Raw genomic sequence first — 15,374 nt, 5'->3', positions numbered from 1 at the left:
TTTGCTTTTGCGTTAAAAAAGCGCGCATTTACCGATGGGTCCAAACATTTTCCCACCTCAGCGAATCTCTGCTGTGGCGCTCCATGAATTATGCACCACACGTCGGCTTTATATTTCGACACGGGCAGCATTCACGGGGAAAATAAAAACACGAGTTAAAACTCCTCAGATATTGCAAAAAACGAAATTTCCATTGCAAAACACTTTTAAGTTTTGTGTGGGAGGACGGAAACTCGGCAGGAAATAAACCTTTTAAAGTGACGCCGTCACGATTTTTGATGCCTAAAGTCACTTGGAGAACGTGAGAGCAGAAGAATGATGGATGATAATGAGGTGCTTTAAATCTGCTCTGGGGATGACGTTTACAGGGCGGCACGGATGGACCCGAGGACAGTGGAGGACGGTGGAGGACGGTGGAGGACAGTTCAACCTTCAGGCTCCAGACGTTCGCTGAAATAACCCTGAAACATTCAGCCGTCTGTCCTTCGTTAAAAACCACATTTTGTGACTAATTTTCTATTTTTACCCGAACCTGAGGGGTCGGTTGTTCGGCTACATGCTAAAGTCCATGAACGTGCCTTCAAAATAAAAGCATCAGGTTCTGAGGGAACCTTCAGCTCCAGACTACAGATTATTCCTTCTTAATGGGAACCTTCTGCAGGTCAGCATTTTCCACCCAACCCTGCAGTAAAAATGAGAACAAAACAAAAACCTTAAGTTTTCATGGCAATTTATTTGCCTTTGTTCTATTTTCCAACTATAATTGGCTGCTAAACTTTGGTCTCTGCCCTACCAATACTGATCCAATAAGCCCCCGGCTCAGCATTGATTACTGTTCAGAGGGACACGCGGTCACGGTGAAAATGATTTCCAATACTGCCGGCCACTTCATAAAAAATAGCCCTGACAAAACAATGTTCTCCATTACGGGCCCGCACCCATGATCAGTCAGCGAATGATCTATTACTGACGAGCTCTCCGCCTCGTGAGCCGCAGGGTCGTTAACGGCGACTTCTCTGCGAATGATTTGCACACAATTTTAATTCGGTGCGTATTTTCAATCATGATGAGTAACAGGGTGCAGCCCGCCTTAATCCGGCTGACTAATGAAGAGAAGAAGAAAGACGCAATTATGAGTTTATTAACGACAACGCCTCTTTTTTTTATGGCTGGGGAAGAGCAGCGACCAGCCGTTTGGGCCTGGTTCAGATATGATCCAGGCATTAAATGTATTTCTCCACAGATCCCAAAGGACTCCTCTCAGTCCTTAACAGCAACACAGAATGTCACATGTGCTTGTTCTAAATCGAAAAGTGTTGTAATCTGGTTGAAAGGATCAGATTCAAGATGGGATTTTTGTGCGTTTGGCCAAACCACAATGTCTCAAATCCTTTTACTTCCCCACACGGAAGAGTCTTTGATCTGGTTGAAAATTGGACTTGTGTCTTCAGGATGAGCGTCGCGTTTGTATGGACGTCCTGAACGGGACCTTTGGAAGTTATTCAAATCAAATCAATCTTTATAGCATCTTATACAATCAAAATTGTTTCTAGGCGCTTTCCAGAATCCCAGGGCCTGACCCCAGACAAGCAATAGTGGCAAGGAAAAACTCCCCTTTAACAGGAAGAAACCTTGAGCAGGACCAGGCTCATGTAGGGGGACCCTCCTGCTGATGGCCATACGTGGAGCACAGAAGGGAAACAGCAGCTGCTAACAAACCTGCGAAATAAAATCTAACTCCAGGTTCCTATCGATCGAGGGCACGTCCGATCACAGTGAACACGTGACCGGATGTTGAGGACATCTCCGGGCGGGAAACACCCACCCCTGAATGTGTTTTTACACCAGCAACGAAAACCACCAGCGGGTTGACTCACAGGATAGGGCGGGACTGGAAATCTTCCTGATTCATCCTTTCAGACTGGCGTATTTTCAGGATCTCCGTGTAACTCAGGTTCTGTAGGCGACTCTTGAACTGATCCAGAGAATTAGGCTTGAGAGTCAGCGCTCGCATGATCTGCTCCCTCACCACCTGCATTACCTGCAGAGGACAGGAACAACAGCGTTAATTCACCGTGGATGCATGTGGAGGGTGTTATCAAAAACATGTGTTCACTTCCCAACAGGATTAAAGAAACTGGAGCCGCTAATCCAGTCTGGTGTGGCGCGCACAGAGAGTGAAGAAGCTGAGCGTTAGCCCCCAGTGTCACACTAGAGAAATGCGTGACGGCATTAGTCTGGCTGCGGCTCCAGAGGCGAGACACGAGCGGCGTTCCAAACCATCAATCCGCCTGGAGGAGGCGTTTTGATCAGCTGAGGTAACGGCGCAAAATGAAAGCGCCGCGCAGCAACAAAGGCGAGACATCACGCGCGTCTCCGTCAATTAGCGCGGCGGCTCTGTTCCACTGTCAGGAGGTAATCAGGCCGCATGCAGGAGCCGCGCACGCTCTCTTACAAGTCACGTTCTGACAGTCAGGAGCACTTTGTTGAATTGGTTATGAAAAATCTTTCTGTAATACACATGGAAGACTTTTTTGGGGGGTCTGTTACTAAATGGATCAATTCATTTTCAGACTGGAAGAAGCTAATAAAACGAATGCCAGTTGGAAATCATTTCATTAAAAGCACTCCGCCGGATTCAGAACACAGTTAATAAAGTGCTGCTTCTTAAATACATCTCCTCAGTCTTCGGCACATATGCTCAAACACCAGGAAAAATAGAGGCTTCAAATGTCATTTTCACTCTCGGTGGCTGAAAACTCCCATTAATTGTTCAAACACGATGCCTGAAAACCTGCAAAAAGCTTTGCCCTGACAGAGCAGAGCTGGCAAAGCCCGCCAGTTTGAGTTTTTCAGGCCAAAAATGCAAAGTTCTTCCATCAGCTTTGTTCCCTGGGTTGCAAATGCGACGACAGACGTGACGAGTAGCGCTAATTATGTATCAGCCTCGTTATCGGCCACCTCAGAGCCTGCAGATGCCGCTTCACTGGATCAGATCGTACAGAGTTGACGGCAAGAAACAGGCTGTTTTTGCGCCTGTTATGGTCGACTAGGCTCTGATCACTGCTCATTCTGCAGAAGCAGCGCGTCAGGATTTAAAGTCTCATTTCAACATTCTTCACTGATATTTCAACCAGCCAGGAGACAAAAACTCTTCTTCTGAAAGGAAATGCAGTGAAGCATTACAATTTTGAATGCATCAGTGTTTGACAAGGGCACCACAAATCCCACCACAAAAGGGCATTTTTGGAATTAATTGGTTTATCCAGGATATAATCGCTCCTGGAGGAAATTCAGGGGAGGCAACAGTGGATAAAAAAAAAGGAAAAAAAGGCAATTTGAACCATAAACTGCAATGGAAAAGGTAAAAAAAATAAAGCAGAGGCCAGCTGAGCTTAAATTTAGGTAAGAATTGTCCCTTCAGTCATCCCACTGCATATCAATAACCAACCACTAGAGGGCGAGGGTCAGCATTGCCTCCAGGCCCAAGTCACCATCAATGGAAACATTCTGCTTTTATCTTTAATTGTTGCCGTTGTCGCTTTTCTCTTCCGCTATTCCTCATCCGAATAATAAAATATTCATGTTCACTTCGCCTACATTCAGTCCCTGATGCTCTAACGATCGCAAAATGCACCACAGTCCCTTTCTTCTGTGCTCACGTGAGGCCTGCACGGATTCAGCTGCCTGTTTACAGTTAACCACAACTTTCCAGAGAACTGGATCCCCACCACCGACCCCATCCCGGTCTCTGCAGACTCCCAGCCGGCCCCGCTGCTCGTGCAGAAGCGTCCCAGGCGGGTGGGCGCTCATATGGCGCGCTTGCAGAAATGTCTCTGGCAGGGAGAAAAGTGCCGGTGGCCAACGTGGCTGCAGCCGCACTAATTAATGCTGCGGATATTCATCAGCTTTAGCACTGACACATGGTCCTTTCACTACCGGGCAGACGGCGGGTATGAATATTTAATCTTCATTCCACCTCTTCAGCGCGTCAGAGCTGGAACTTTGCACGCGAACTCGCTCCGCAGGCAGTTTCAACTGCAGCCTCTGCGCCCATGTTGGCCCCTGAGTCATGTGGCCCTTGCACGGTGACTCATCTGTCACACGCCTCCATCCACATTGTCTCGGGACAGGAAGTTGCTGGTTACTGGAGTTGCTGACAAAATGTTCGCTGCAAATGCCCCAAAAGATAAAAACGGATCTATTCCAGAGTTTGGTCCGGCTGGCCAATGAGAGGCAGGCAAGGGGGCGTGGTCAATGATGTCATTTGTGCTCTCCATGACTGATGAAGATGAAACCTCCACCCTGGTCCCTCGGACCAATGGACTAGTGGCGCAGCTATAACCGGATGCTAATGACATCATTTACCAGCTGTCCGTCAAACACGCACCCCGAAATCTGGTGATTGCGCAAGAAAGGCCTTTTTGTGGGCAAATTATAATGAGGTAATCACAGAATAAAGGCTTTGCTGATGGCAATCACAGCGTCAATCTCACGTGGTGATAACGGGAGCGCCAGTGTGTGTGTGTGTGTGTGTGTGTGGGGGGGGGGGGCTCTGGACTTAAAGCCCGGGGGAAGACAAAAAGCCGCACGTTGGTGCGCAATGGACTCATTCAACGAGCGCGAGAAAAGGTGCGGCGCCGCTTCAGTCAGTCATTTTTCTTTCATAACGAGCAGCAGAAACAAATGAAATCCATTTCCCCCTCCGCCAAAATGGTAATTGCCTTCTTCCTCCCAGCAACTCTGCCCTATGTTCAATTAATAATTATCATTCACAATAAAACAATGTCTGCGAGGAGAACGTGAGCGAGGGGCGACGCTGCCACGCAGGCCCGCTTCTGGATTCGCATCCATCGCTCATCTGGCACATCTGGGCCTCCCTTTATCCAGGCAGCAGCATCAATCAACTCATTTACAATCCCCAAATTTATTTTGATACCAGGCAAGAAAGGGGAATTTTCTTACTCCACAATGTGCAAAGAAAAAGAGGAAGACTATTTGGGTCTGGTCGGGGCCGTCACGGCTCAGCGTGGAGCATCTAAGTGGAAGGTCGGCGCTTTTCTCCATTAAAATTTCAATTATGCATCCCTGGCCGGCGGCTTGAGTGTGAGGACTGGCTCGATGGGGATCTCAATAAAATAACGCAGAGTGGTGGTGGTGTGTGGGGCTGAATGAAACGCTACAGCGCAGTGAAGAGCAGCTCTTCTCGCTCTCGGTAGAAGCCTCAGGGGCCCTTCTGACAGCGTGAGCGAGCCACAGGGAGCGCCCTGCTCCGACACCTCCCCGCTCACTGCAGACAAAATCAGCCTAGAAGAACTGAACTAAACACCAACAGGCCGACGTTCCCGACGTTCTCAGCGAGAGACATGCAGGGACCTTCTGGGCTCCTCCTCCCAGCACAGGGGCGCAAACCATCAATCCCGTTATTTGGAAACGGGAAATGACACTAAACTAGAATTTATAATCATTTGATCTTTTTTTTGCTGCATTAAGAAAAGGAAACCCCTCTGAGAAATGTTGAGCTACGACACGACGCATAAACTGTTAGCGCTGTACAGGGATGGCCCCAGGGGCCAGGGTGGGGTGGGTCATTAATTAGATATCTATTCATGGACACAGGAATCAGCATTATTTAGAGAAAATGCTATTAATGGATGCATTGCCTTCCAAGAATCTACCCATAATGCATCAGTGCTGAGGAGAATATTTGGAAAAAAGGGTTCCAACCACCTGGAGGTTCGAATTCCAATAACAAACTGCAAGAGAGCACCAATTTAGGCCGACTCCAGACTGCAGAGACTTCCTGCTGTCTTCAAGGACCAGTGAAGTTGACTGAACGCCACCGCCGTGTCTCATGGCCTTTGATGCGCACGGCTGATATTTGCTTTGGTCTCATTTGTGAGTCGCGGGCCAGCGATCGCGGAACATCCCAGAATCCCCTGAGGCAGGTGCACGCAGGAGAGCGGTTCGTATTCAGATCGAGTAGGAGGACTTTGATTTCAGCGCTGGCTACACCTAAAGTCACTCAATTCCTGCTGTATCATCTATTTAAAGCCTCAAGCCCCCTCCCGAAAAAACGCACGATGCAGCATTGCATTCACACACACACACACACACACACACACACACACACACACACACACACACACACACACACACACACACACACACACACACACACACGCCAAAACAATAAAGCCAACCTTCTCAGGGGAGTGGGAGGTGAGGAAGCCAAGCAGAAGGATATAAATAGCCTGGCTGCATCTGACAATAGAGGTGGGGGCGGGGGGTCAAGAATAAAGGGGGGAAGGTGCGAGGGAGGGCTATAAAGGGAGAGAGAAGGAAAGAGGCATCGACGAACGCAGCTTGAGAGGCTAATAAAGCCATATTTATTACAAACGAGCCGTCGGGAGGAAGGAGGTGTGGTCGCTGTCTGGAGTACAAACATGTCCCACGCTGGCGCAGAGCCGCACGGTTCTGCCTTCTGTCACGGGACACGAGTCACGTGCACTCGTTTGCCTCCCCGGTTGTTTGCGAGCGAGCGGACGGGCCTGCGATGGCCGACGGAGGGGTGTCCGTCCCACTGCTTCTTTGGAGGGCCGCCACGTGCATAATCCAACGGTGGGCAGGGTCGGCCCTCCGGCGTGGTCGAACAAAGCGGATTAGCTCCTCTCCACCGTGTCCCCCCCGCCGACACAAGAGACACGTCAAACACCAGTGAGGGTTCAGCTGGTCAGAGTGCTCCCACGGATTAGATCAAGAATACAGGAGCAGAGCTCCGTCTTCTTTAACAGGCTTCTGATCTGGCTAACTACGATGCTAATTAAAGTCATCGTGCAAACACACATTTTAAAGGTGTCTGGTGTAATCCAGGATGGGGGGGGGGCTTCTTCCAGGGGGTGTGGATGATGTGGAGCAATCCCATTCACAATACACCCCCCCCAAAAAACTGCACAGCCCTTCCACTGGAATTCAGATGATGCCCGGAAGCGTAAAGAAGCAGGGTTTGGGAATGTGTGTGTGTGTGTGTGTGTGTGTGTGTGTGGGGGGGGGGGGGGGTATCTGAAGTGCAAATGTACATCCGCACGCTTGTGTAAATGATAATCTAGCAGATTATATTTGTGTGTGTAGCTGCCATCTGGGACCTTCTCTTTACTGAGTTCACCCCCCCCCACCTGCTCGTTATCTTCCGCCGAGTCCCCGTCCCGGCTTCTACGTCTCTCCTGCCCCCCCCTTCTCCCCATGCAGCCAGGCAACAGCACAAACAGTCGCTCCTCCTGCTCCACCACCACCTCCCAGCGCTCCATCCATCCGCGCTAATTGAGACCTCTGCTCTCGCCCTCCCGTCCGTCCCTACTTACATGTCACCTCCATTTTCCCCCCCTGAGCACGGCGCGATCCTCTCCGCAGCGACCGTTGAATCCTCGCACTTCTGGCGTGGAGGGAGGGCGGGGGGGGCTGTCGGAAGCGGTCAGCGGACCCCGGCGGGAAACAAAGGGGGGCAGATGGAAGGATGGAGGACTGCTGCTCGGAAGAACGGGTGTGGAGAATTGAGGAGCGCCGGATCTGTCAGCACGGGAAGACTCCTCCGGATCTCCTGCGCCGCCTCCTCCAGTCTCTCCTTTCCAGTCGGGACTCCTGCTTTCTTCTTTTGCAGCCGATTCCGAGAAAATCAAAGACAGCAACCTCTTCCTGGGGGCTCTTTAATTCCTATATTTCCGTACACCTGCCTCCCTCCTCCTGTGCCACTAAGAGCATCAACCAGGCTGCACTGCTTCGCTTATGTTGATCTCTGGGCTTATGCCCTGATTGGACACACGCCACGATCACAGGCACCAATGGCAGAGTAGCAAGTGGATCACATGACGCGTGTGTGTGATGGGGGGGCAAAAAGAGGGTGGTGGCAGGGAGAGATGAGAGGAGAAGGCGAGGGAGGAGGAGGGGTATCGTGAGTGGATGCAAGCCTCTACATCAGTGAGAGCTTTTTTTTCATCCTCAAGCCTGAGCAGAAAGAGACAGAGATGTGTTTCTCCTGTGTGTGTGTGTGTGTGTGTGTGTGTGTGTGGCTCAGACGGTCGGGGGGAGACAGGCAAGGCTGGGAGCTGAAGCCTCTGATAGCTGCACAAAAGCGGCGACGTGGGCAAACACGCGCACCGGAGAAGTGGCTCCATCTTACCGATACAGAGCAGCGGCGGTAATTGGACGAGGTTGCTATGGAAACAGGAAACGGCTGTCTGATGGTCGCGGCTGTGCCCTCGGAGCATCAGACTCGTCTCCGCGGCATTCAGGCAGCGCACGTTCAAGCGTTACTATCATATATATATATATGTATAGTTTTAATTACTGTAAAATTTGGCCTCAAATTGACCGATTTTGATGGGATTTGAAGTGAAATTAAGTGAAATTATTCAGTCAAACCCAAACGGGCAATGGCTGACGGAGCCCTGAGCATTTGAGAGGCGCTCGCACGCGCACGGGCAGCACAGATTAGAGCAAGTGTCTTGGTTTTGCACACATCAGAGGAGGTGCGCTGATGCTCTGCATTTGTGTTCTGAAGTTAACAACCTCAGAAGTCCCCCGAAATGCATCATTACCCCCCCGACACACACACACACACACACACACACACACACACACACACACACACACACCACACACACACACACACAGTAGTTTCTTTCAGTATCGCTGAGAAACTTTAAGTCATCTTTGGTTGTCGTTTAAATGGTGTAAACGCGAAGGATGGGGGGGGGGTGGTGTCAAGGGGGTCAAGGTCGGATCGGGAGGGTTGCGAGGGAAGTGTCAGCTGGCCCGGCTGAATCAGAACAGACATCTTGCTTCGAGGTGAAGGCACGGAGGATCGGACTGGTCGATGGTTTCCCTTCCTCGGGGGGTGGGGGGGCAATACGTGCAGTGAATTTTCCACCAGGATAAACGCAGGTGATGATCATTTGTAACTAGAGGCTGTGTTTGTGTTTGCTTCTCTCTCTGCCCCGAGTCTTCCCAGCTTTACGACACCGGCGCCGCTGCCTCCCCCCCTCCCTTAGGATTCCGTGATGCGCAGCAGGGCTCCGACGCTCAGGCAAGCTGTCGGTTCAAATCCCACATGGACGTGGTGCGGTCCGGCTTCTGTCCATCTATTTGTCTCCGATTTAATCCCAATTTGTCGCGCAAACGAAAGAACGGAGCTGCGGCGGCGTCGCTGGACGGACCGGACCTTCTGTCTGTCATCGATGGCGTATTTACTACCGTCGTCTGGCGGCACACGTGCGAATGCATTTCCTGTGTGAGCTGATTCAGCACTGGCCCGCCGACAGGAAGTGTTTTCATTAGCCTCCGAATGCTGATGAGCTCCAAACGGAGTCGTAGACGCTGGAGTTTAATAGGGAGGAAATTGGGAGTATTTCAAGCCTCTTCATATCTGATGGATCAGCGGTGTCGTTTCCAGGCCGAAGCATAAGCAGGAAGTGCCACATGTATCCTAACGAGCCCTGACGTTCTGATGGGAATCACGTCAGTCCGGCTAACAGGGGTTTGACATTTTGGCAACCGGATCTGGGAATTGCCTTTCTGCCTGTCCCGCCGATGTTCTCATCCATATTCTGGCTAACATACGTCATTCCGTAACGTCTGCTGCATCCCGAGTGGCACCAACTCAGGACTGTCCTCTGGACGGACCGTTTGTCCACATGGACGTTAGCAACAGCTACGCAGCTGCTCGCGTCTAGTCAGACTCAAAAAATAGTGGATTTTGATGCTTCCAATACTCATTACTGTTACCTACATCCAGGATTTAGACCATTTTGGTGTCGAAACCAGTTGCCACAGTCAGAACCGCACCGAGACCTACACGCCCGTCTCAACGGAACCTCCTGTCGCGCGCGTACCTTGTTGAAGTCTTCGCTTGTGGCTCTCATCTCCTTCCAGGTTTTGTTCAGCAGCTGGATGCAGATGCAGAAGAATTCCTCGAAGGAGCGATCGTGCGTGAAGAACATGGGATGGAAGTCGTGGCAGTTTTCACTGGCTGTGGGAAGAGGAAGGAGCGTCATGTTATTATGTTATTATGTGTAAAAAGGCTCCTGCTTATGCTACGGATCGCCGACCCCTCGGGGCAGATTCTGACTTCCGTCCACCCGGCGTTCACGTAGGGAGGCGTTGGTTAAAGGACCCCCCCGTTCGGTCCATTTACTTTTTGCTTTTCTCCCTCCTGAAGGCCTCACACCATTTAACAGCCTTCAATTTTCCTATAATTGAGCTCCGTGCAGGCCCGCATGCCTGAGTAATGCACGGCGACAGCCTGGCGGTCGGCGACGGCGGGTGCACCCCAGAAAAGCTCCAGAGACGCTCGCCGCTTCATAAATAATCTCAGCGTACAGAGGAACACTGCATGTGACAGCTTGTTCTAACTGGCAGAAAGCTGATTAATTCATGACTTCAGTGACGGTGGCAACGCTAAGCTAGTTAACGTTCATCCCTGCAGTCAGCCGCAGTTTCAACTGGTTGAAGTTATGGTTTTTCACTTTCCGCAGCCAGAGGTGGCTCATTTCCTCTATTAGCCGAGCACCGACGTGTGTCGGCAACGCCACCGCCTCCAACACGAGACGTGAGCGGAGAACGAACAAGCCTGGACATTCATTCCCACCACATTCCTCGGCCTTGTGACGGGCGGCACCCTCGAGCCAGACGCGTGTGGAATTGAGCGCGAGAGGTCGGCCGCTATTGAAACTTCACGGCGTAATGAGTGATGCCCACGCGCCCCGAGCGCAGCGACCTGGGCTTTGATTGGGAGCGATGGATAGAAGATTAAAGGGAGGGGAGACCAGGGGCGGCGCGGCGACGTCGGTGCCAGTAGTCGATTGGGACGCTAATGGAGGCTAATCAAAACAGATGGCGACTTGCTGCTCAAAAATATAAACGAGTCAACTCTGACCTGAGCCAATATCCAGTCTGGCTGGCAAAACGGCGTTTTTCATGCGGCGCTTGTATACACTCGTACTGGCTCTCTCATGGAGCAGAAAGGCCAAAATCAACACCGTAGCGCCCGGATGCTGGAAGTAGCACGCTAACGGTGCGCTAAATATATTTAAAAAAAAACAAAACACAATTTATAGGTGGTTTGGAGGGGGGATGGGCGGTCTGGATGCAGCCGGTCTGAATTTTAGATACAAGACTAAAGACGGTGGAGCAGAGCAGATCAGGCTTTGATTTTAAAGGAAGTTCACGACCTCTGCAGTGGATAATCAAGCAGCCATTTACATTAAATGGAAAAGTCAGCGGTTTAAAGTCTTTTTATGCTCTGTGCGGCGTGCTGAGCCTCCACAACTGCTGATTTTGTTAATATTTTTATAACCAGTCCTCGGGACGTAAAGCTAATCCCTTAAGTGATATCGGCATTTAAATATTTCCCTTTTTTCTTAGAGTAAAAAGTCAAGTAGCCCTCATTTATGGGGTTTTTCCTGCTGGCCTCTTATTGAATTAGTGCCGCCGCTGCGTGCACAGATGGAAACAACACCGAGCAAGTGCAAAGTCATGTTACTGTGATAAGACTACTGCTGCTTCGGGCCTCTCCGGCCTAAAGATGGCAAAGCTTTATGTTTTCCTCTGACTCACGGCGATGCTGGTGTGATTAAAAGGTGGAGTCGGCTTCACCGAGGACCTGCAGGCTGTTTGCTGTGCTGAAAGTAGCCTCAATCTGAGTCAGGAATAAAACCGGCAGCTCACCCCTGTACCTAAAAATATCTAAAAAATCCGGAGAATTAAGCCCAATGATGGTTGGGCCTCTTTAAATCTGTGATAAACAGGTTACATAAAGGCTCTTGTTTCTTCCCCCTCTCCCACGGGCTGCTAACGCGGCCACAGAGACGCGGTGGGCGACTGGACACGCCGAGCCGGGTGACACATTCTGATGGATGAGTCACGCAACCAAGGGGACAGACATGAACACGCAGCACTCCGCACACAGCTGGATGGATGGCTGCTTCATTGTGTCCTCCGTCCTGCATGCATTCCAGCCAGATGTGTGGCCAGATGTTGAGCGGACCAGGGGAGGTTCAGGCCGCACCACACGCTCACAGGCTGCTGCAGAAATCAACTCTTTGGGGTTGCTTGAAACAGGTCAGTCTATAGGAGTGATGTCTCTGTTGTTAAATAACATCTTTGATACTTGATTAAACATTAACTTAATTTTCTCCAGCAGCTGTCGAAAATTCAACTTTAATGTTGATTAAATGGACACAAAGGGAAGGATTTAAGTGTGGCCGGTTAAGACGGAATATTTCGGTCGGGAACTGATCACAAGGATCATGTAGGGAAGTAGATTAAAGCTGTGAGCTAACAGCCGCCGCGTTGGTCACGACACACCGATGAAAGGAGATTCTACAGGGAGGCGGCATTTCAAAGTCGGAGAAAACAAACTGAATTAAACATAAAGTGGAGATGAAGAAGGGCTCGCAACGAAGCATGGAGTATTTTCCTTCACAGGAACCATGCCACAGTTCCAAGTAGTAACCTCCTCTCATGAAGCGTGCGTGCACGCTAGGAACGACGACGACTGCAGATTCTCCTCTCGGGGCTACTTTAGGTTGGCCGATTGTTTTTAGAAGGGAAGAAAAGTCACGCAAACAAGGTGGAAACGGAGAGAAGTCAAGCGGACCCTTTTACTTTAGATCGTTTGTGCGAGATGCCACTCTGAGATCTGCCAAGGTCACGTGTGCACATGCTTGACGTCACAACGAAGTGAAAAATAAAACTCTCCAAATGTCACCTTGTAGCTCAGACACGCTAAAAGTATCACCCCCGCTTTAATTACAATAGCAGCATGCCCCTGTGTCCCACTGTGACAACGGGACTCTGTGTGTGTGTGTGTGTGTGTGTGTGTGTATGTGTGTGTGTGTGGGATGCCGAGGCAGCAGATAAACAGAGACACAGATCCATTAGAATGACTTTACATCTACCTTACTTATCAGCTATTTTGTGAGAAAAGGCTGTCATGTTTTGAACATTATGACTCATCCGAGATGCTAAAACTAGCATGAAATACGCCGTTTTCTGCAGATAATGAGCGAAAACCTCTGAGCGACTCTCCCTTGAATGCGAGAGTTCTGACTCCTCATCAGCGGTATGCTAATGTCTGTTGCGCGATGGCCTTTTAATGCTGGGAAGGATTTTTTCCCGGAAGGACGACATCACCTGCTAAAGCTAAAACATCATCTGTTAAGTTGCGGCTGATCAGAAATCGTCATTAAATCGTTAAAAGGAGACGTGGAACAAACACGCAGCTTCTCTGGGGTTGCAGAGAAAGCTCAGGCTTCTCCCTCTGCCGTCTCCCAGAGCTTCTGCTAATGCATCCCCGTGATTAAAGGATAATGTGACGACGCCTACGTGCGACAAAAATCTCTGGAAGTGGGTCAAAAATGCAGCTAATCCAATTAAAGTGATATTGGCACTATCCATTATCCTGTTTATGCTCGGAAGACAGATGCATTTAGATATTAGCTTGCGCAGCCACACGTGCGTGTCCTATTCAATGTTAAATTCTTTGTCACCTCTTTTGTTTTGTGGCTTTTATTTCATATTTTAAGGCTAGTAGTTTAGAGCAAATACTCGGACCACCACTGCTTGTGTATTTGAAGTGCATGGCTGTGTCCGAAAACACCCCTATACCCTACATAGTGCACTCAATGTATCCCACAATGCACTGTGAAAAGTAGTGTACAAGCGAGCACCCCAACTCGGAAAATGTATCCCATCAGCCTTTATGGTATTTTTAACAGAATTTCTACTGTGCGGTTTGATATATGACATTTTTGGAAATAAGAATTTTTTTTTTCAGTAGGGGTCCAATATGATCATCTTAAAATATTGCAACATAAATGTGTTAAAAAAAAAAGCAATCAGTCTTCACTGATCCCCCGCCCCTCACTTAAAATTGTTCTTCAGAATCGTCTGTTCCTCCCCAGGCGACAGAATCTCAGTAAAAGAATATTTACAAAGATGAAAAGTAGCTCTGGATCCATTTGTTGATGAAAAATTGCTTTATTAAATGTTTTCACTACAGCGGAATCTGACTTGAGGATGTGTCATCACGTCTTGGCTTGAAAATGTCAAGGGACACTAATTATTTTAGGTAATAAGTAATTATTATTGTATTATTATTGATTATATTAATATTTCGTTTTATTATATAAAGTTATTATAGGGTAAAATATTGCATTTTCATAAAATGACCGCTGAATGTAGTTCTGATGGGTTAAAATAATTAAATGGACCTGGCCACTTTTCCCGGCGACCGGTTCGTAATTATTATGCGACACCATGACGTCACTTTACGTGCGCCGTAAATGACGCCGTTGTCCAAATACTAACTTTAAATTGAGTGCAGTACGTAGTTCACTAAATCCAAGTCCCCCGTGTAGTGAGTAGTGAATAGGGAACGAGTGTGTGGTTTCGGAAACAGCCCATGTCTTAGCAACGGGCTAGCAGCTAGCCTCCTCAGACACATCTATTCAGCGTTCTTGATGTCAAAGATGACAGACGGACCAAAAATAATTCAGATTGGATCATTGCAACGAGACTCTTAATGGCAGGAACCCGGTCTTAAAGGGAATTTGGTTTGATTTTATGAAACAGGCAGAGTTTATTACAGGCAGCCCCCCGAGGCTAAACTGGAGCGTCTGATATTGGGTTACACAAATAATATAATAACACTGGCACCAGATTTTCCATCTCAGCCACTTTGTGAGACCTTCAAATGCAAATGTGAGACCAACCGTCCCTAAACAACTTTATAAAATATTCCACCCAGGTCTCTCTACGCAGGGCGACGTCTGAAATGTCACAGGTTGGCACCCGGCGTCCATTAAGAGCCGCGCCACAGCGGAAACGAGGGACAATTAATTTTTTAGGACGTGAAGCACAGTGGCGTCAGAACGGGGGGTGAGCTTAGAGGAGGGCGAGAGCGCGCGAGGGAGTGCGAGAGCCCCCCCGAGAGCCCCCCGGCCCAGGAACGGTGCCACGGTGAGCACAAGGATGGAGGATGGGGAGGCGGAGCTTCAGAAGAGCCCGGAAGGGAGATTTACCACTTTATCCTTACGGGAAAACAAAAGAGCACCTGGCATTTCACGGGGAAAGACCAGACGGGCCTCCGTGACCTTACCGTCATTGGCGGACGGTTATTTGTTCCGGCTGATCCAGGAGGGGGCGAAATTAAAACGGGAGGGGTGCGACGTTTGCAGGTATCTGGGTCGCAACCCGGTGAGCGTGTGTTCGCAGCTCAATAAAAGTCATCCATCTTCATTTTGATTACTTTCATATTTTCATTTCTGGGGCAAAACCTCGGGATATTTGCTCCTTTGGGGGCCTGACCCGTTTGAGTT

General features: G+C 49.4%; 1 protein-coding gene across 7 annotated transcripts in view; it reads right to left on the bottom strand.

Annotated features, from left to right (window-relative positions):
• The window catches only part of elmo1 (engulfment and cell motility 1 (ced-12 homolog, C. elegans)), a 51,312-nt gene that overhangs the window by 5,596 nt on the left and 30,342 nt on the right, over positions 1-15,374 (bottom strand). For all 7 annotated transcript variants that reach the window (XM_057020140.1, XM_057020143.1, XM_057020139.1 and 4 more), the window contains 2 exons: positions 9,888-10,024; positions 1,878-2,041 (listed from right to left, as the gene is read on the bottom strand). In XM_057020140.1, the coding sequence (XP_056876120.1) occupies positions 1,878-2,041; positions 9,888-10,024 (301 nt within the window). The remainder of the gene's footprint in view (positions 1-1,877; positions 2,042-9,887; positions 10,025-15,374) is intronic.

This window comes from Takifugu flavidus, chromosome 21 (genome assembly GCF_003711565.1).
Source record: "Takifugu flavidus isolate HTHZ2018 chromosome 21, ASM371156v2, whole genome shotgun sequence".
Classification (NCBI taxonomy): domain Eukaryota; kingdom Metazoa; phylum Chordata; class Actinopteri; order Tetraodontiformes; family Tetraodontidae; genus Takifugu; species Takifugu flavidus.
This window is presented reverse-complemented; position numbering and strand designations above follow the sequence as displayed.